General features: G+C 46.8%; 2 protein-coding genes across 2 annotated transcripts; both read left to right on the forward strand.

Annotated features, from left to right (window-relative positions):
- Window positions 1–5,715: 5,715 nt before the first annotated feature.
- On the forward strand, window positions 5,716–10,915 carry LOC123138368 (methionine aminopeptidase 1D, chloroplastic/mitochondrial). The gene is made up of 10 exons (XM_044558336.1): window positions 5,716–5,914; window positions 6,017–6,086; window positions 7,493–7,721; window positions 8,023–8,184; window positions 8,262–8,303; window positions 8,742–8,813; window positions 9,206–9,285; window positions 9,897–9,994; window positions 10,090–10,137; window positions 10,407–10,915. The coding sequence occupies exons 1-10, from the start codon at window positions 5,812–5,814 to the stop codon at window positions 10,550–10,552; spliced, it is 1,050 nt and encodes a 349-aa protein (XP_044414271.1). The 5' UTR covers window positions 5,716–5,811; the 3' UTR covers window positions 10,553–10,915.
- Window positions 10,916–11,728: 813 nt separating this feature from the next.
- Window positions 11,729–18,476, forward strand: LOC123138369 (uncharacterized). The gene is made up of 7 exons (XM_044558337.1): window positions 11,729–12,182; window positions 12,278–12,375; window positions 12,486–12,627; window positions 13,642–13,737; window positions 13,967–14,086; window positions 14,234–14,496; window positions 17,996–18,476. Exons 1-7 carry the CDS (start codon window positions 12,023–12,025, stop codon window positions 18,104–18,106), a joined length of 990 nt encoding a protein of 329 aa, XP_044414272.1. The 5' UTR covers window positions 11,729–12,022; the 3' UTR covers window positions 18,107–18,476.
- The last annotated feature ends 2,354 nt before the right edge of the window (window positions 18,477–20,830 follow it).

Consider the following 20,830-nt stretch of genomic DNA (forward strand, 5'->3'; position numbering starts at 1 on the left):
TGTTAGATGGTTGAAGTTATCTAAGATGCTTTATCTTGCTTTCATAGATGCTTTATCATCTTTGTGTCTTTCATAGATTGATGTAGTTATATGATCTATGATCTATGTTGAAGTCTATGTTGAACACTTTGCCTTTTTGGGTTTCGTCTATGCCGACAACCCCCAAACCCTTCCACTTGGGCTTTTTGGGTTCCGACGATGCCGACAACCCCTAATCCTAACACTTTGGCTTATTTGGGTTCCATCGATGCCGACAACCCCTAAACCCTTGCACTTGGGCTTTTTTGGGTTCCGTCGATGTCGATAACCCCTAAGCCTAACAATTGGGCTTGTTTGGGTTCCCTCGATGTCGACAACCCTAAACCTAACACTTTGGCTTTGTGGGGTTCCATCGATGCCGACAACCCCTAAACCTTCCACTTGGGCTTTTTTGGGTTCTGTCGATGTCGACAACCCCTAAACCCTTCCACTTGGGCTTTTTCGGGTTCCCTCGATGTCGACAACCCCTAAGCCTAACACTTTGGCTTTTGGGGTTCCATCGATGCCGACAACCCCTAAACCCTTCCACTTGGGCTTTTTGGGTTCCCTTGATGTCGACAACCCCTAAACCTAATAGTTTGGATTTTTGGGTTTCGTCGATGTCGACAACCCCTAAACCCTCCAACTTGGGCTTTTTTGGGTTCCCTTGATGTCGACAACCCTTAAACCTAACACTTTGCCTTTTTTAGGTTCTGTCGATGCCGACAACCACTAAACCCTTCCAGTTGGGCTTTTTTGGGTTCCCTCGATGTCGACAACCCCTAAACCAAACACTTTGGCTTTTTGGGTTTCCATCGATGCCGACAACCCCTAAACCCTTCCACTTGGGCTTTTTTGGGTTCTCTCGATGTCGACAACCCCTAAACCCTTCCACTTGGGCTTTTTGGGTTCCCTCGATGTCGACAACCCCTAAGCCTAACACTTTGGCTTTTGGGGTTACGTCGATGCCGACAACCCCTAAACCCTTCCACTTGGGTTTTTTGGGTTCCCTCGATGTCGACAACCCCTAAACCTAACGCTTTGGCTTTTTGGGTTTCGTCGATGCCGACAACCCCTAAACTGTTCCACTTGGGTTTTTTGGGTTTCCTCGAAGTCGACAACCCCTAAACCTAACACTTTGCCTTTTTGGGTTTTATTGATGCCGACAACCACTAAACCCTTCCACTTGGGCTTTTTTGGGTTCCCTCGATGTCGACAACCCTTAAACCTAACACTTTGGCTTTTTGGGTTCCGTCGATGCTGACAACCCCTAAACCCTTCCACTTGGGCTTTTTTGGGTTCTCGTGATGTCGACAACCCCTAAACCCAACACTTGGGGCTTTTTTGGGTTCATAAAAGAAAGCATTGTTCATAACAAGTGTATTACACACCAGGAGGGGAGAAGCATTTTTTAGAGCATTGTTCATAACAAAAAAACATTGCTCATAGCAAATGTATTACACACCAGGAGGGGAGACGCATTTCTGATAGCATAGTTCATAACAAAAAGGGTACTCTAACAGAAAGCATGTCAACCCAAAATAATAACTGTTTTGAAACATACATAACTTGCCCCCTCATCTGTTGGTCATCACTGCCATAGTTTAGGTGGCTCTACGTCTGCTATTTCCACTCACACTGGAAAAGGTCATCCATCCAGTATGACTTGTTGGGCCAGCAGAAGTGGAAGCACCAGAAGTGGAAGCTCCAGCAGCAGATCTTGGTGCAGAGAAAGGCCTTGAAGCTCCAGCGGTAACAGATCTTGCAGGTGGAACAGAGTTAGTAGCATGTCTTGCAGATGGATGATGTGATCTTGTAGGAGCAGCCTGTGATCTTGCAGATGCCTTGCAAGAATGAAGGAAACATGATACTAGTTAACAAGCAAAAAAATACAAAAAATAAATAAAATTGTAGTAGTTAACAAGGAGATTACCACGTGCTTATTTTTCCTCAAAGCCAACTCTGGTTTCAATTGTTTGTTGCAGCTGGTGTACCTATGGCTTTGGAGCCCACAGTTGCTGCATCTTATAGTGGCCATTCTTCAACTCTCCTTTGGCTTTGGAACCTCAAATCTGCCCTTTATCCTCTTCTCTTTCTTTCTTTCCTTCTTCACATGAAATTTAGGTGGCTCTATGTCTGGTCCAGTTATCTTTGTACAATCATGTTCACCAGGAACATAATATATCATTGGTTCATATGCTGCTAGGTAAAAAGGTTTTTTGAAGAATTTACACACATAGTCCTCTAGAAACCTTTTTGCCTTGTTAATTGCTGCTATTGCATGTTTGCATGGTGTGCCACTCAGGTCGCACTTTTTGCAACCACATGTATGAAGTTCCAAGTTGATAGCATGTGTTTGCTGCCCACTGCTTACTTGCCATAGATTAACACCAGCTTGGATGGGTTTGCAGAATCTGGCCCTTTCCTTTTCCACCTCTAGCTTCTCAGCATAATGGGGTGTGATCTCCCATAGAGTTGCCTTTCCACTCTCTCTATTCCTATGCCACCTCAACATCTGCTTATTCGTAATACCATCAACCATTGTCCTAATAGGGTTCTTTCCTATAATCAAGGATGTACTTGTTGAACACCTCAGATAGGTTGTTAACAACCAAGTCTATCTTATAGTTAGTGTCAAAAGCATGCCTAGCCAGAATCTTGCAGGTATTCCACTCAGCCACTTCCAAGTGATGGCTCGTGGTAGGGTTGGCCACCCAAATCTCAACTAGGCACAACCACTACTCCATGGACAGCGGCGCCTCCATGCCCTCATCGTCGTCGCTGTAGTAAGATGAAGAACTAGAGCCCTCGCCATCCATTCCTATATGTGCATCGCTCCCAAGTTCGGGAAGGTCTTCGTACCCGCCCACAACGCCATCGCTGATACGGTCGATGTCGCCGCCGCCCGGAGTAACCATGGCCAAAGAACTGCGCGAGGAGAGGAAGAGGGAGAGGAGAGAACTGCTAGGGTTCATCCAAATCGAACGGGTTCAACCGAGCCAAGACCGACTGAGTCAGGCCGGTCCTAGTCAGCCGAGCGGCGTGCCGGTTCGCCAGCCTGTCACCTGACAGGTTGGGCCGAGATGTCAGATATAACATCATACGTCGCTTAGCCGCTTTTGCAACGATTAGACTTAAACTTGGTACTGGCTTGCAATTTTTTTGAATAGTGGTACTGATCCATTACACCTGCCCCAAGTGTGGTACTTTCTTGCAATTAACTCTCTTTTTCTCAGGCCAACACCAGGCATCAAATTTTACCAGGCACGAAACTGAGGACATGAACCAAACATGCTCTCACTGCCGCCAAAGGCGCCCCCGTGCCGGCCATGTCGTTGTTCATGTCGCAGTCATAAATACGCGGGCCGTCCTTACATGGGTTACCTCGCCCCGCTCCCCTATGCAGGTAGAAGAAAAAACAATGGTCCAGTGGGTATTCAAGGAAGACAACCGAGAATACATGGGAATTTATGTTTTCGTTTGGCTGAAAAAATAGACGTGGGGAAGGAGGTCTGGATGGGACCACAATGAAGAAGCAGGCAAGCCTCGTCCGATAAGAGCATCTCTAGTAGATCCCGTAAAAGCCTGGGGGCTCGTTTTTCAGGCGGTTTTATGGGACGAGCGAAAATGACAGCCCAAACAGGTCTGCTAAAACAGCTTGGCCCGTAAACCGCCCTCCAATTCGCTATATATGCCTGCGTCGGGGCTCTTTAGGGTATCCCTCTGCCTTTTCCCCCATCCCTCTCTGCCGCTTTTCTTCTACTCCAGCGGTAAATCGACCGAGATCTGGCAGCATTTTGCGGCGAGGTGTTTCACTGGAAGCGAGCAGAGATGTCGACGGCGGGTGCGGGTCATTGTGGTCGAGGGGGGCTCGACAACCGAGGCGGTGGGTCTTCTCGCAAGCGCGGCCATGATGAGGAGGCCTGGAGCTCCTCCCTCCGCCCTTTGGTGGAGGAATGACACAAGGAGCAGACGCGCTGCCACGGTGCGCGGCCCCGCAACATCGGCTCACAAGCGTGGACGAACTTCAACCGTCTTCACCACATCTTCGATCCGGCGCTGCAGCACCGCTAAGCGGCCGAGCACGCCTGGTTCAAGGCGAAGGAAGCGGCCACCACCGGGGTCGAAGTCGCAACGGCGCGGGTGCCGACGCTTCAGGAGGAGTACGACCTCGCGTACCGGCGTACGTGCTCTGCAACTCCCTCGTGGAGCACCACCTCGGCACGACAAGTCTGGCTTCAGCTCCGATGAAGACAAGTAGAACTCCGGTGATCCATCTAGTCTAGTTTATGTTTAAGTTTTAGATCTAGTCTAGTTTAAGTTTAAGTTTGAACTATCTAGCAAGTGACGTCGTATGTACGGAACTATAGTATATTAATTTGCTTGTATGATCTATGTTTGTGCATGATGTTTAAAATGACGTGAACTGGTGAAAATATAAAAGTGAACATGGGTGCATGCGCACCCGAGTGAATAGTAAATTCATAAAAAATATTAAAAATATTAAAAAATTCTGAAATTTCGTGGTATGAAACTTAGTTAATCATTCTACTCAAATGTGAAGTTTTATAATGTATTGACACCCATGATACTCTTAGTGAAGAAAATACAAATGCGACCATAGTATTCATTAAACAATGTTTTTTAGTATAGCTTCGATTAGCTTCGTTTTTGTCATTTTTGCCTAGATTACCATGGATGTGATTTCTTTGTGAAACTTCATATACAAGTACACCGGTTAACTATATCTTTACCTAATAATAAAGCATGGTGGGTTTCTGTCGTCCGTCACCCTTATTTGCAAAAAAGTCCTTGCAGTTTATTGAAATCAACCCGCAGTCCATCTTTAAGTCATACCGAACCGTTTTTTAGTTTTCTTAGAAACACCCCTGAGATTTTAGGTAATCAACCCGCCGTACATATTTAAGTCATACGAATCGTTTTTTTGTGTTTTAACATAAAACCCCCTGACCTTTCGGTTAATCAATCCGCAGTTTATCTAAAACAAAATTATCCACATCTTTTAAATCTTTTAACATATTATATATGAAATTTGATTAGAAAAATGTGTAGAATCCAAATATGTTGTTACTTTTAGCTATTAAATATTTCTAAACTATTAATTTGGATGCAAACATAATCTATAGTGCACGGTCTGGGTTTTTTTTCCGCACTGGCGGCGATCCAAATTGCAAATAAATACACATTAAAACCAAATTGAGAGGGAAAAAACATTGATAACCACGCATGCACAACTCTGAAAAACCTCACGGGAAAAAACAACATTTTCTCATCTTATTCTCAATGATTGTGTGTGCACGCGAGCGCGCGCACGCGTGTATGTGTGTGTGTTTGTGTGTATGTGTGTGAGAGAGAGACACCTTAGGATTGACGACATTCAAATGCGTTTTCGTTGTGTGAGCATTGAGACCACCACCGGGAACACAAATGTGATGCAATTTTAAAATAAAGAACGTCTACGTATCAAGGTCTCAAGTCGTGGTTATTGGGTTAAGAGTGTGTGTGTTTTTCTGTCCCGTTGCAACGCACGGGCTCTTTTGCTAGTATATTACAAAGATAAGTTCAATTTCTTTTTTGATTTTTTCTAGCATTTTTTAAAATTTACTATTCATAAAGTAAGAACTTCCGCGATGTTTACGAGATTTATTATGCCGATTCGTTCCCGTAAACAAAATGTAGGAGACGGTCTGGACCGGATCCGTCTCGACTCTCGACCACAGCTCTCGCTTTCGTCCGCTCCCATATCCCGCTCGCGCGTGCGGTGCAGTGCCCATGGCGAGTCCGCCGTCGCCGCGCCTCCTCTGCGCCCTCCTCGGCGACCGCATCGGCGCGCTCTCCGCCAGGCCGCTCCTCCGCGCCGCCGCCCCAGGCAGAGGTACGCGCCCCTCCCACTTCGCGCTTCGGCTCAAAGGCTTGCCGCGTCAGCTCCTCCGGGGGAAACATTTGCTCAGAGGACGGCTCGGGTCTCCTCTTGCAGGGCACAGGCGGGTGACGTGCCAGGCCACGAGAACGCTCTCCAGCCTGGTGGACACCCTCTTCAACAGGAGGTGAGCTCCCCGGTCGCCATTCCCTGCCCTGCCTGTTGGAGGTGACGACAGCACTAGATTAGCTGCGAGCTGTTATTTTTGGGCAGATAGAGTGGTCATTGCAACACAACTTTATAGTGATACAGCTTGACCCATCAATGGATACGTAATGGCCTGATTTTGGCTATCTTGGAGGAACACATGTACTGTATTTCCCATCTTTTATGCCAACCGCTATAACTGGAGCTGAAGCTGAAATGCCAGTTTATTGATTGCCTTTATCCAGTGCATAGCAACCCAAATCCACAACTTGGTGCATTGACCTTGACCACATAGGGAGATATGTTTATTGCTAGTTGATTTCAGGGGCTCCCTTTCCCCCAATACCATGCATTGGAAGCTTCGTTAAGGTTTGGGTGGTAGTGGTTCAATGCAACATTTACATATATGCAGTTGCTATCCATCGGGCAACTTAAAAGAAATATCGGATCAGTCGATTTTCGATGAAAGAGAGCAGTGCAACAACGAGGGCTTTGCCAGGACCTCCCTGGAGGCGGGGACGATGGGGCTCGCCAAGGCGTCGTGGCCGGAGCGGAGGAAGAACCTTGACTGGTTTGGATTGGGGGTGGGGGGACCTAAAAAATCGACCGGAAGCAAAAGTTTTTTCAGGCACCTGGTGCATAGGTGCCCCCTTACAAAGTTTTTTCAGGCACCTGGCGCATAGCCGCATAGGTGCCTCCTCACATGTACTGTTTTGTACTACCTCTGTCTCAAAATGTAAGACATTTTTTGTAGGCTAGGTAGTATGTGTGAGTACCGATCAGGGATGTCGTGCGGCTTGTGCCAATCCATGGAACTATCAAACTTGGCCATATCTTAATACTCATGAAGATGTTTTGAGACACATCATGCATTTTGATCATCATAGAAAGTTGCTTATAATGTCCCCTTGCAACAAAAACTAGAGAGGGTGAACTACATGGTTCAAGAAGTCATTTTGGAACACAAGGCCCAACAGGGAACTACTTCTATTATCAACAGTAGTAGGATATTCTTGTTCTGGTGATATGATCTAACTGAATATTTTCTTTCTGGAAACATTGCTGTGGTGCTTTCATTTCAAGGAGATAGAATGCTAAGAAAGTAAGAAGTGAGATAATGCTTGTATCAAAGTAAGATAAACAATATTTGAAGCACCGTTAGATAAACGGGTACAAAATTCCCTGAGTTTACTGATCTTATGGTGAAAATCAAGGCATACTTTATGTTGTGCCTGTTAATTATATTACTTATAGTGTGTGGAAAATACGGTTGAATTGGTCTATGCCTTTAAATTGTGTCCATTGTATCTCTGATACATTTACTCTTGTATGGAGCATACATGTAGATTCACATTTACGTTTTTTTTCTTTTTTGGACTTCCACAGAAGTCGGGATGACTCACTGGAAAATAACCCTAGACGCCTACGACCTGGGAAAGTGTCTCCTCGTCTAACCATTCCCAGTCATATACAGCGGCCTCCTTATGTCAATTCCCGTCAAAGACCTCAGATGAACGATGGACCTGAAATACATGATGAAAAAGGGATCGAATGCATGAGAGCTTCTGGAAAGCTTGCCGCGCAAGTTTTGAAGTTTGCTGGAACACTTGTAAATGTAATGTTATTATTGGCATTGGTACCTGATTATTCTTTTTAGTCGCGGAACATTACATTCACAACGGAAACCTCATTCCATTCATCCAATACTTTGTTAAGAGAAAAGAGCACACTGAGCAAATGGATCCTCTGGTAAAGGTTAAGGTGCAGGACACAACTGATACACATTTTAGACACCTTTTAAGTAGTTTGTGAAGTAGAAGTCCCTTCTCATGAAGTACCGCATTTCTGAAAAGTAGCCCATAGACTAGGGTGGTCTAAGACTCGAGTGTCAAAAATTGATCGGTTCTTATTTACAGCCAGGCATCACAACTGATGAGATAGATAAAGCAGTGCACCAAATGATAATAGATAACGGTGCATACCCGTCACCTCTTGGTTATTGTGGATTCCCGAAGAGTGTTTGTACTTCAGTGAATGAATGCATCTGTCACGGGATACCAGATTCTCGTCCACTTGAGGTAAGCAATCCAGCATCTGGAGACAATGACTTTGAATACATACCAATCAATTTACAGTTAATCTTTTTTTTGGGCAGGATGGCGATATCATCAACATCGATGTTACTGTCTATCTCAATGTAAGCCAAAGATAATCTATACATCTCCTGAGCTGACTATTGTTAAGTCGCTGTGCTTCCCTCACAGACAAAGTACAAGTAAAGAAAGAAACTGAAGTGCTTATTTGTGATAGATATCCTTTGTGATGATTTTCTAGAGGATATTTTGTTCTAGTGGTTTCTTGCTTGTTGTGAACAAACATCCAACATTCCTTTTTCTATATGAGAGAATGCAAAATCTATGTTGGGTGCAGATTCAGTTGATATATTACTTTAATTCCATCTGTTTATATATATATGGAGTATTGTGGATTTTTTTAATATAGATGCTGAAGCTATAGTTGGTATCTAAATTGACCCATTCCCTTTTTATGGTCTATGCATATTTGATTCCAGGGTTACCATTGGTATCTAAATTGACCCATTCCCTTTTTATGGTCTATGCATATTTGATTCCAGGGTTACCATGGTGATACATCTGCTACATTTCTCTGTGGTGATGTTGATGATGAAGCTAAGAAGTTAGTTCAGGTTATCTCAATTCTCTCATAAGAATATTCTGTCTAATACTCTGTCTCTAAATATGCATTAGTCTATGAAGGCAGGAACTCCAGCTGTTTGCTGGCATTAGTGATATGCCTGTACTCTCTTCCATGTTTTTCTTATTTTTTGGCTGTTGTACTTCCACAGGTATATGCCTGTACTCTCTTGCATCTTTAAGCAGTTGTATATATAGACATTGGGGAATAAGTACCAATGTAATCTGGACATAATTTGTTTGCATGTTAAAGATGTAACCATACTAAGTCACTTTATTTTCAGTCAGATGGCAATAAGGTCACATAATTTTTTCTTAGAGAAAAGGTTCTTTGCTATGCATTATTTCGTTCAAAGTTTTATGGAATGTTCTTTTTCCCAACCAGGTAACGAAAGAATCTCTTGACAAGGCTATATCAATCTGTGCTCCTGGGGTGGAGATCAACCGCATTGGTAGAACCATACAGTAAGTAAATGGGAGGCTTGCACACTTGTATTTTTCTCATCACTCTTTCGCAATATGTTGATTCTGTAACCAGGGGATTCTATATTTCAGAAACTTTCTGCGGCAAAAGTTAGAAATCGGTGCTGTTTGGTTCTTTTGCATCTAGCACATAACTTGATATTGATAGTACCCATTTTCTTGGACTTCGATTACAGTGGACATAAGAATGGTTGCTTGTTTTTGAAAAGAAATAACTAATTGTGTCCTTGAAACAAACTATTTTGGTTTCTCTAGAGCTTATTCCCACCGCAGTTTCTCTGGGCAGCTCTGGAGAAGCTGTTTCTGCACAAGCTGCGGCCCAAAAGAACTGGGCCTAAACGTACTTTCCGTGCCATGTTAGCTTGTGTTGCACTGAACTTGGCTTGCTAGAATTTGGATATTTTGTGCCAGTACCTGATACAGTGACAGACTGACAGAGGTAGACTGAGTACTGGTTGAGTTTGTTGGACATAATTAAATCGAAAGCTTATTCCTTCTATCTATAGATTTGTAATTATTATATTTTGTGCTTACTGGATATCGTCGTCATTTCTTCAAACGCACTACCTGACTGAAGATTTCAAACTTTGAAGGGATCATGCAGATAAATTCAAATATGGTGTAGTTCAACAATTTGTGGGCCATGGGGTAGGGAAAGTGTTCCATGCTGAGCCTGCAGTGCTTCATTTCCGTGAGTTCAACATGAGAAACCATTGGATTTGCTCTACTTCAGTGTAGATATGGAATATATGTGCTGCCGTGGACTGACGTCTCTTGAATTTACAGGCAATAATGAAAAGGGCCGCATGATTTTGAACCAAACATTTACCATAGGTACATTTTTCCACTGTCGCTACAGTCTATGCACATAGCGTGTCCTTATTTCAATAATCAGCTTGGGATTAAAGAATCTGCATGCTTGTTAGATTGAAATAGATAAGATTGGCACACATTAGATTTGATTATACTTCATAAATCGGAACTGTGTTCCTTGTAGACATAGCTTCAGTCAAGTTTACTTGTATAACTTATAAGGATCACTGGCCTTCATAAGAAGCATATGAACACTAACAGATTCTCCTGACTGTTGTGTGTCAATTCAGAGCCGATGCTAACCATAGGGAGCACAAACTCGACCATATGGTCCGACGACTGGACCGCGGTGACGGAGGACGGGAGCCTGACAGCGCAGTTTGAGCACACACTACTGATAACCGAAGATGGCGTGGAAATACTGACACAGTGTTAAGCCAGGCCGGATAACAGAGACGTCAATGAGTGAAAGGCTGGATAGCTGGGACAGAAGCTGCAATTTTTCTGGGGCTGCACATCGTCCAATCAAACTCCCAAGTGCAAAACTACACTTTTTTTTATTTATCTCGATACGTCAGTAGGTTGATGCATAATAGATTATATATACGAAGTTTTGCATTGTTGTTGGGATTATAGGGTGAGCTTGCAGATCAGATCAGCCCCCTTGGTTGTTGCGGGTAGGCCTGAATTCTGACTGACTGCCTGGATTCTGATTGAGTTGGTTGGTTCTGGGGCTGATGAAAGCCATGTCTTGCCGCATTTGTTGGCAGAAAAAAAAATGAAGATCTGCTTTGCTTTATTGATACTTCTCCGCGATTGATTATCAGCCTGATGCTGCTTCATCAATCAACACTTTTCTGCTGTCGCTCTCCAAAACAAGAGGGGGTTAAAATGGGAGGATGTTTGCTATGAGCTCCATGGAGCTCGGTTTCAAAATATCATTTTTTGCACCGTGATATTTTTTGATTTTTTTATGGAATATACATACACATGTATACTATGTATGTGCAAAATTCCATAACATTATACATATGTGGCGTGCAAAAAAAGGACAAATATGTATTTATAGGAACTGTTTTACTTATGTGTTCTGCTCTATTCTGTCTGTAATTAGAATCAGAATTGCTTGCAATTAGAGCAAACCATTCTGGCATTTTTGCCAATACTTGTTCTGCTAAAAGTTGGGAGAATTACGGCGCCCAATGGCAACCATCCACGTAGCTCCACCGATCCGCTGTAATCTCACCGACCACAACAAATCTGCCACAACCGCTCGGCTTTTTTACCCCAGCCTACGCGTTGTCGGCAGTTCTTTCACTGGCAACCGGGCCCAACGGCGCTGTCATGTGCCGGGGCCCACGCGCCAGAGAGGAGGAAAATCCCGCACTACCACCTTCACGCCTCCACCCTCCATGCTATCTGTCCACGAGCTTTGCTACACATACAGGATGTTACAGGCATGAGGGGTTTACAGGGTGTTGTGGCGGTTTTTAATTGGTCATTAGTAGAGGCACGGGCCCACCCCATTGAAATCAGGGGGAGGGGTGTTTAGAAAGTTTGGAAGGAGCCTGTAGAAACCTGTAAAAGCCTGTACGTCTAGCATTTTTGATCTGTCCACCCCCCTCAAGTTGCTCCCCAACTTCCATTTGCGGAAACGGGAAGGCCCAGGCGAACGCGGAGAGAGGCTCCTGCCCTGCCCGGCCGGGATTCCAGAAGCTTCTAGCACTGTAGCATCCGAGCGCCGGGGGCGGGGCTGTAGCGCGGCGCACCGGCCCTCGCGGCGCGTGCTCCTGCGGCCGCGGGCGAGATCGAGGAGGCGGGGAGCTCGCGAATCGGGGGCGGCGGCGGCGGAGCGCAATGCCGCGCCGTCGGCGGTAGGGATGGCGGCAGCGGAGACGGCGGCGACATGGCGAGGGGAATAGCGCGGGCGGCGTCGTTCGGCGGCCGCGCGACTGCGGCGGGGTGGTTCTCGTACCGGCGCATCACCGTGGCCGTCTGCCTCGCCAACCTCGTCGTCGCGCTGCTCGTGCTCCGCTCCCTCACCTCCTTCGCCCCCGGGCCCAAACGTGAGGCGCCCGCTCCCCGGCCCCTCGCCGTGCCTGCGACGACTCTGGCAGTATCCGCGATCTGACTCGGTGTTATTTTTTCGATTTTTTGTTAGGGGTTGAGGTGGTGCAGTACACGGAGGAGCAGATTAGGAGGGTGGAGGAGTCGATCCGGATTCGCCGCGAGGCCGAGCCCGTCGAGCTCGTCCAGGCGGTACCGCTCTTGAAAGCCTATTGCAGAATTCGATGGTGTTTATAGTTCATTGGTACAAGTTGTTATCATGGCTTTGCGATCTAATCCCTGAGGATTTTTGGGTGCCAAAGGTGAAGAAGCTGCAGAAGGTTTTTGCACGGGAGGAGAAAAGGCGGAAGGAGCTGCCTCTCGAGCTGAAGCTGAGGGTATCGTATGAGCTTGTGGGGCGGCTGAACAAGCTAGGGGATAACGGCAGTGCCATCCAGCAACGAGGTATATTTGCATATCTAGTTTCGAATTAGCAATAGTAGTGTACTATTACTGTTTTGTGTAGAATGAAGTGAGCTCCTGGCTTTCCATAATATGTGTGCATAACTTGGACTTGTATGTTTATCTTTGGTTATTGGTCGACAGCTTGACACACACCGGCTATTTTCTGTCAGCATGCCGTTTGATGTGTTCAGTTCAGAGAGGGCTGAATAGCTTGTCTGGAGGGTATATATTAGTACTATTTATTTCGACTAGTTTGTCAGATATATGTTGCATTGCTAAGTGCTTTCTTGCAAGTGTGAACTTCTATAGTACTCCGTAGTTGATTCCTTTTCACTTTTATAGTCTTAGATAGGCGTAGAGTTGCGGGATTTGAATACTGTACAAGTTTGAGACATTCTATCCATGATCAGGAAAAGCAACCCTCCTGATTGAAACAACTGAACATATGACAACCACATTAGACGATTCCCTCTTTTTAGTCGACTTGTCATATACTCCCTCCGTCCAGAAATACTTGTCGGAGAAATGGATGTATCTAGACGTATTTTAGTTCTAGATACATCCATTTTTACCTATTTCTCCAACAAGTATTTTCAGACGGAGGGAGTATTTACTTTTGTGTGTGTGACTGGCCAATTGGTGTATCAACCTAGCAGTGATGCCAGCTGCGATAATTTGATGAGCAAGTGCTGCATATTGATTGACCTGTTTGGCAGAAAAAAGGGTATATTCTATTTGTGTGTGTCTGTGTCTCCTTGATGGTATCAGCTGTCTGTCTCCTTGATGGTATCAGCTGTCTGGAGTTGCCATTATTTTGTTCCATTTATGTTCTGTGTGACGTTATAAATTAACGCTAAAAGTGAATTCATGTTTTTACTGTTTGTTACTTGCTTTTGCGATACATAAGATCTGGATTTATTTTACATCTGTTAGAAATACAGTTCATGGATTATTTGTTGTCTTGATTGGCGATAAATTGAAGTGCTTATGTTTCTATTCCCAAACATATGACAGAAGCTTTGGAATCATGGCGTGTTGAGACGCTAAAAGATGCAAAAAGTGCATCTACACAGAATTCATCAAATTTGGGCCTCTCCAGTGAGGAAGCACGTACGTGAGCTTTACTGTTAAACAATATATACTCACTTCTATGTGTTCATATTCCTTCATAATAATTTGGTACATGTGAGCTTTATAGTGTTAAACAATATATACTCACTTCTATGTGTTCCAATTCCTTCATAATCATTTGTTACATATTGGGTGCTTCTAAACGTTTTCTTTTGCTTTTGTTTCATAATTCTCAACTGTAATAGTTTGGTTTCACCCTTGTCTACAGGATTGTTAAAGCGAGCCCTGGAGTTCAACTGGCATGGGCTATTGGAGGATATTGGTCTTTGGATTTCACCAGAAGTCCCACACACCGAGCATGATGACAAACCTGAGAATGAACCAGAAGGTTGCTTCTCTACCATTGCCTATGTTAATTATGTTTCATGAAGCTCCGCATCGTGGTGCCAAAGTCTGACCCATTGTGTTAGAATTATAGTTACAGAATAGCTTTCGTATTTCTCAGAGAAATTGAGTCTCAAATAAATTGTTGCAGAAGAAGAAATAATAGCTGGTCCACCTTTGCATCCACAATGCAACACTGAGCTACATGCCGATTATGGTGGCGCTGCTGTGAGATGGGGATTAACGCACCACAAAGAATCTGCTGCTGATTGTTGTCAAGCATGTCTAGACCAGGCTAGGAATGCCAAGCCAGGTGAATTGAAGTGCAATATATGGGTATATTGCCCATCAGAGTTTGGTTGCTATTCACCAGATAAATATGAGCATAAACATCAGGAGTGCTGGTTGAAACAGGTACGCCTGCCTTTTTGCGAGTCTGTTTCTAACCATTGAATCGATTGCCCTGTATGTTTGCATGTTTAACCATATCTTGTTCGGAGCGGTGTTAGAATTATCTGATTCTTCCTGCTTAATGGACCTGCATCTGATATTTTAATGAATGTTGTATATGTGAAATGGTACAGTTTACTGTTTAGTTAGGAGCACTTTATTATAGAATTAGGGGAGAAAATGGTGTTTATGAATGGTCATCAGTCATTTTAATAGCGGAAACAAAACATAGGTCATGTGCGTACATGTGTCCTTACTGTACGGGAATGGGGAGAGAAACCAGTGTTTATGAATGATCGGTAGTGATTTGAATAACAAAACCAAAATATGGGTCATGCTTATACACGGGTTACTATTCTACATGTGATGCAACAATCCTGTCCTAATAGTTTAAACAGGAACATTAGTTATCCACTATAATTCTTGAAATTGTAATCAACTGTGCTCCTGCAGCTGACTGTAGCCTGTACACTTTCAAGTGTGTTTTATTTTATTTTTAGCCAAGCTCCCTTTCTTGTGTTGAACTTTTTAACTAGTCTCAGTAATCATTTAGGATGATGCATTGGACAAGTTTGTGGTGTGGTACATTCTTAATGGGCTAAATATAAAGAATATAAATCTATCTACAGCAAAACATGTGATGCCATAAATGGTGCTGGTGTATGGTTTCCCCGTTTTACATGTTGCTCATACTGATTGCTTTATGTTTACCCACTGTCATTGTACAACTGTTGAAACTTCAGTTCTGGTAACAGCCATTTGTCTCATGTTATACTGGTTGTAAGAGCATCTCCAGCCGTTCGGCCCCCCAGGGCGCCGAAAAACTACGGCCTGGGGGCGAGCCGGTGCTAGTTCGGCCCCTGGGGGCGGCCTAGCTCCCAGCCACGCCCCCAGGCGCCGCCCCCCAGCCACGGCAAAATCAAACGTAGTTCATTCCCGTGCCCAAAATAGACGCCACAATCCGGCGATCAAGCGGCCAGTAGATCGGCGATCGGATGAAAAGTTCGGCGTACAAAAAGCAGAAAGGACAGATGGCAAAGCATCAGGCGGCGAGGTCGGCCTCCGGCGTCGGCGGAGTCGGCGTGCGCGGGCTTGACGGGGTCTCTGTGCTTGGCGGCGTGGCTTTTGTGCTGCGGGCAGTCTCGGCGGCATCATCGGTTGGGCTTGCCGGCGGCGTCGACGTGTGCGTGGGCGTGGGCGGTGTCGGCGTGGGCGTGGGCGGCGTCGTCGAGGGAAGCTGGTCCAGGATGAGGCCAACATGCGCACTGTACCATGCCTTGACCGCCTCGTCGGTGCTTTGGAGCATGTCCGCCCCGCCCAGCAGGAACGCCAGGTCGGTGTTCCGCTTCTTCGCGGCGACGTTGGTCAGGAGTAGGTTGAGCTTGACGGCGGTGGTCGACATCAACGCCGACCACCGCGCCTCGGTCTTCTCTTCACGAAGGGCGGCCCGGACCTGTGCGTCGGCGAGGCAGTGCTGGATGGACTCCTGCACGCGAGCAGCGGCCGCGTCGGCGTGTTTCCCCTTCTTGGCACCTTTGTTGCCGTCCGGCCTCCCATCTGACGCGCCCGGAGTCGGCGTGTCCGGCTTGTAGGTCTCCTTGGCCTTCTTGAGGGTGCGCCGGACTTCCGCCCCCTTATCGCACTTGCCAATGCGCTTGTAAACGTGGAGGTACTTGAACTCGGCGTCGCTGTTGCTCTGCCGGTACAGGCCGAACATGCGCAACAACTGTGCGGGGACAAACAAACAGTTGGCGGCGCACACGGCGAAGAGAGGCGGGAGACCGGCGTGGCATACCTGATCCTCAATGCTGGCGCCGCTCTCCGGGCGAGCGGCGACCTCCTCGACGACCCCATGCCATTTGTTGCACGCCCCCTGGATACGCCCCTAATGGTTTGCAATCGCCTTCGACCCGCGCTGCATGTAGACGCCTTTGAAGTAGGGGTCGACGAGCTTGCGCTCGTCGAACTCGGCCTTGATGCGTGCCCAGTACGTCTCGATGCTCTGGTTCGCGCCGGTGGTCGGGTCGAGGCAGATGACTTTCCATGCTTTGGCGAGGCATTCCTCCTCCTTGGACGCCCACTTGATGCGTGGCTCGCCTGACCTGGCCGTCCGCTTCTTCTTCTTGCGCCTCCTCGCTGACTCCTCCTCCTCGTCGTCCTCCTCCTGCTCCTCCTGTTCCTCGTCGCCGTAGACGTAGCCGAGCTCGCCGTCCATGCCGCAGCTGAGATCCACCGTCTCGTCCGCGGTGAAGCCGGGAGACGCGGCGGCCGCGGCCGAACCTTCCGCGATGATGTCGTCCATGTCGGCCTCGGTCTCGTCGGCGTCGCCGAGGTGCGAGAAGGGCAGTGCGCAACGGCGGAGAGGGGGCGTCGGGGAGGACGCGTACGCGGGCGGCGAGTAGTTGTATGGAGGGTACTGCAGCCGGTGAAGGCGGGCGAGGGCGTGCGTTGGGCCGGGTGTCCATGGGGGAAAGTGACGTTTGGGTTGAACCCACCGTGCGCGTTCCCGTCGGCGTAGCCCGGCGATCCCCATGGCTGCGGCGACGGAGACCCGACGCCTTGTTGGCCCCAGGGCGCGTACTGCGCGTGGTTGCCGGGGGGATTCATCCCCGCGCGAGTCGCCTCGGCCTCGGCCTGGTCCGCCGAAGCGGCAGCCGCGCGTGCCGCGTTGTCGCGGGCCTTCTTGGCGAGGGCCCTGTTCCGCCGGTCGGCGGTGACAGCCTCCCGTCGCTGCACTTCTACCCTCCAATCGGCGTTTGTCATGCCCGGCGGCTTCCTCTGCTTCGTCTGGGCAACGGAGGCGGTCGCGGTTGCCGCGGCGCGGGGGACGGCGTACTTCTTCGGTGCCATGGCGGCCGGCTGGGAGGCGAGCGGGAGGGAGATTGGCGGGAGGAAAGGAGGAAATGGGGAGGGAAGTGGGGAAAAGTGGGAAGAAACGGCGGGAAGAGGCGCTCGACTCGCCGACAGGGCGGACCCACGCGCCCTTTTCGCTTGTGCCGGCGCCCCAGGCACCCCCCAGGGCGCCGGGTTCTGCCTGGGTCCGCCGGCACCAGTTTCGGCCCGAGCTGGCGAAAAACGGGCTTCTTGGGGGGCGACTGGGCCGTTTTTTCAGCGCCGGCGTGGCAAAAACGTCTGGGGAGGGCCTGTTGGGGGCGCGGCTGGAGATGCTCTAATTTCTTGCTGTTATCTTGCACAAGTCTGGTCTGTGACAATATGATTGTTTAGAGTATGGTTCGACTTGCTGCTCTTGCTACATGGCCGGGCAAATACTTTTGTGATATGCACTACCGGTGTATTTTTTGCCAATGTTTACCTACGCACGAGGCTTTGTTATATAGTCAAATCATTCATCTAAATTTAAACTGATGTACCTCACATTGTTAACTTTTATTTTCTGTTAAGATGACATGAGCTGTTGATTGTTCTTCTTCGCACAGCCTAATTATCTTGTGATGCTTTGCAGGCTGACCAGCCTAAACTGAACTTCAAAGACAAGTATTCCGAGTCTTACAGAGATTCTCATCCGAGAGCCCCTGTTGTTGTGCCCTGGATGTCAGGTGTCACCAGCGCGTGAGCAGCTCGTTCAGAGACTGGGAGATTTGCACTGACAAACCTTCATATACGGATTCTTTCATTTGCCACGACACCGTTTTGTTTTCCTTGGTGTATATGATGTAAAACCTAGATTAGACGATTTGATGAAAGCAAAAGGCTCCTTTGAGGCAGGCTTGTTGAGGTGCAGGGGCCAAGGGACGTGGTGTAGATGAACTAAATCCAATTTGATTCAGCTCACGGCCGCGGCCCACTTTTCCACTCTACCGGTTGGTTTTCTGTGTTGTCAACGAGTTGATCACCAAGCTCCTGTGCTGTTTTCATGTAAAATGCATTGCCAGTAACATATGAACATGGGGTTGCAACTATACACACGAAAGCTATAAAAGATCGATTGTCGTCTAGCTGGGTGGCGAGGGGTGCTTCTATCTCTTGCCGGCCGTGCCATTCTGGTTCGTGCGGTCCTTAGGGCCTTACCTATCTACGCCATAACTGCTCTACTGCTCCTGGTGGGCATTGTCCAGGTCATTTTTTTGGGCGGGTCAGGAAAAGGTGTTTGGTGGGCAGTGTAAAGTAGATTGAGAATTTGTTTGTGTGCCGTTCTCACATGGGAGGTCTATGTTTCTCCTCTCTCCAACACTTAAACTCTTGCCTGCTTCTTTCCCATCTAAATAAACTTCACTCGTACATTGCTTCCAGAGGTAGCTCTCATCTTGCTGTGAAATATGGATGGTATGATACTCATGACCTTGATTCTCTGCATCCCTTTGAGTCTAACATTTGGCATGATATTGCCAAGGGGCTAGAATTCTTCCGATCCATAACTAAGGTCACTGGCGGAGCTATGTGGTGTGTCTTCCGATCCATAACTAAGGTCACTGGCGGAGCTATGTGGTGTGCTGCAGGTTTCATGCCCCCCCCCCCCCCCCCCCCAGCCCATGAATATTTTGTGAAGAAACATTGTTTAGGATGACACAAATTAAGAGAAATACAATATTTGGCCCCTCCACACAATTATATTTGGCTATTTGCCCCCTCAGTAATATCTCGCTAGCTTGGCCACTGACTAAGGTGGATATCGGTAATGGTATGACAACCGCTTTCTGGCTAGATATATGGTTTAAAGGATCCACTGAAAACCTTGCAACAATTTCCCCTGCTCTTTTCTCTCATACTCTCAGACCCGCGGCCACTGTCGCACGGGTGCTAGGCTATCCTGCTTTGAACATTGACCTGGTTCCTCGCCTTACTCATGCCGCCGAACTTGAATTGGAAAACCTTCGCGCTATGCTTGCATTTGTTTCCTTGAATTTGCAGGTAATGGACAAACGAACAGGACGTTTTGATGGCAACCCTATGAGTTGCAACTTGTCTTACAAGACTGTTTGGATCAACAAGCCAATTGACCCCTTCGCAACGGCCATTTGGAAGAACTATTCACCCAACAAATGCAGAATTTTTCTTTGGCTAGCACACAAAAATCGGCTATTCACCAACAAAAGACGTTTCAAAGGGGGTTAACCTCCGTCTGCTGGCCGTTCTGCCCGGATACCGAATCAATCACTCACCTCCTCCTTCAATGCCACCTGCTGCGTCCGTTTTGGGAAGAGTTGAATTCAATTACTGCCACGCTACTGGTGGACCTACACCATCTCTGGGACAGGGACTGACCAACAAACCTCGCTCCACGGTTATCATTGCTATTATGTGGAATATTTGGAAAAGAAGAAATGCAAAAGCTTCTTGGAATGAACTTCAACCGATCAACCTCGTAGCCCACTCGGCTGCCAACGCCCTCATGCTTTGGTCCAATAGATGCTCTAATGAGAAAGTTCAGTACCTTCTTCGAGATTGGAGTACCATGTTGTTCCACTTATCTATGGGGTTGTAGCTTAATTGATTTGTACTCTCACCCCCCCCCCCCCCCTGCCTTGTAAATGTACTCTGTTATCAATGAAATGGTTCAGGCCGGCGTTAGTCCGCCGTAGCGCCGCCAAAAAAAAGAGCTATAAAAGAGAAATCTTGGACGTACTGTATGTTAACATGTGAACCTATAAAACTTCAGTGCATGCTATCCTCTCATGACACGCCGATGATACAGAAATCGAATAGGGCCTCTGCTTTCGCATCAGAAGCATGGGAGAACTTATCCCCTCAACACACAACGACAATATAGAAATCGAATGGAGCTCTGCTTTCGTCTAGTGAGTGAGTTTTTTCCTTCCTTCTCAAACTTGATCGCCTTCTTTTGGGGAGAATGAAAGGACTTTTTCCCGAAATCCAATTTGGCTCACGCGTGAAAAATGATTTTTTTAAATGTCAAAAAAATCCCAATTTTTTTTTATGTATTCATAGGTACATCCAAATGCTACCTCAAAGTTTTAGGCAAACAGGTTAAACATTTTGGCCTGTGCAAAAATAATAATATTTGAACACCAAATGTTACCTAAAAATTGTTTTTCACTGACGAAACACCACTGCTCCGTTTTGCACGAAAATTGTTAAGCCTGCTTACGACACTAACACGAACATCCACAAAAAAATCCAGAACTTTTTTACTAAAACATTTACCACTTTTTTGAGGTATTGTTCATCCGGGAGCAAGTGCTCCCGGGAGCCAAAACGCTCCCCCCGAAATACATTTTCTCTCTCAGGAGCCTTATCGGGTTCAATGGCCTTTTCTTGCATAGATAAACACTTTTTACCCGTTTCCCTGCAAACTTTCCTCAAACATTGGCACCAGTAA

Source organism: Triticum aestivum, chromosome 6B, assembly GCF_018294505.1.
Source record: "Triticum aestivum cultivar Chinese Spring chromosome 6B, IWGSC CS RefSeq v2.1, whole genome shotgun sequence".
NCBI classification, from domain to species: Eukaryota; Viridiplantae; Streptophyta; class Magnoliopsida; order Poales; family Poaceae; genus Triticum; species Triticum aestivum.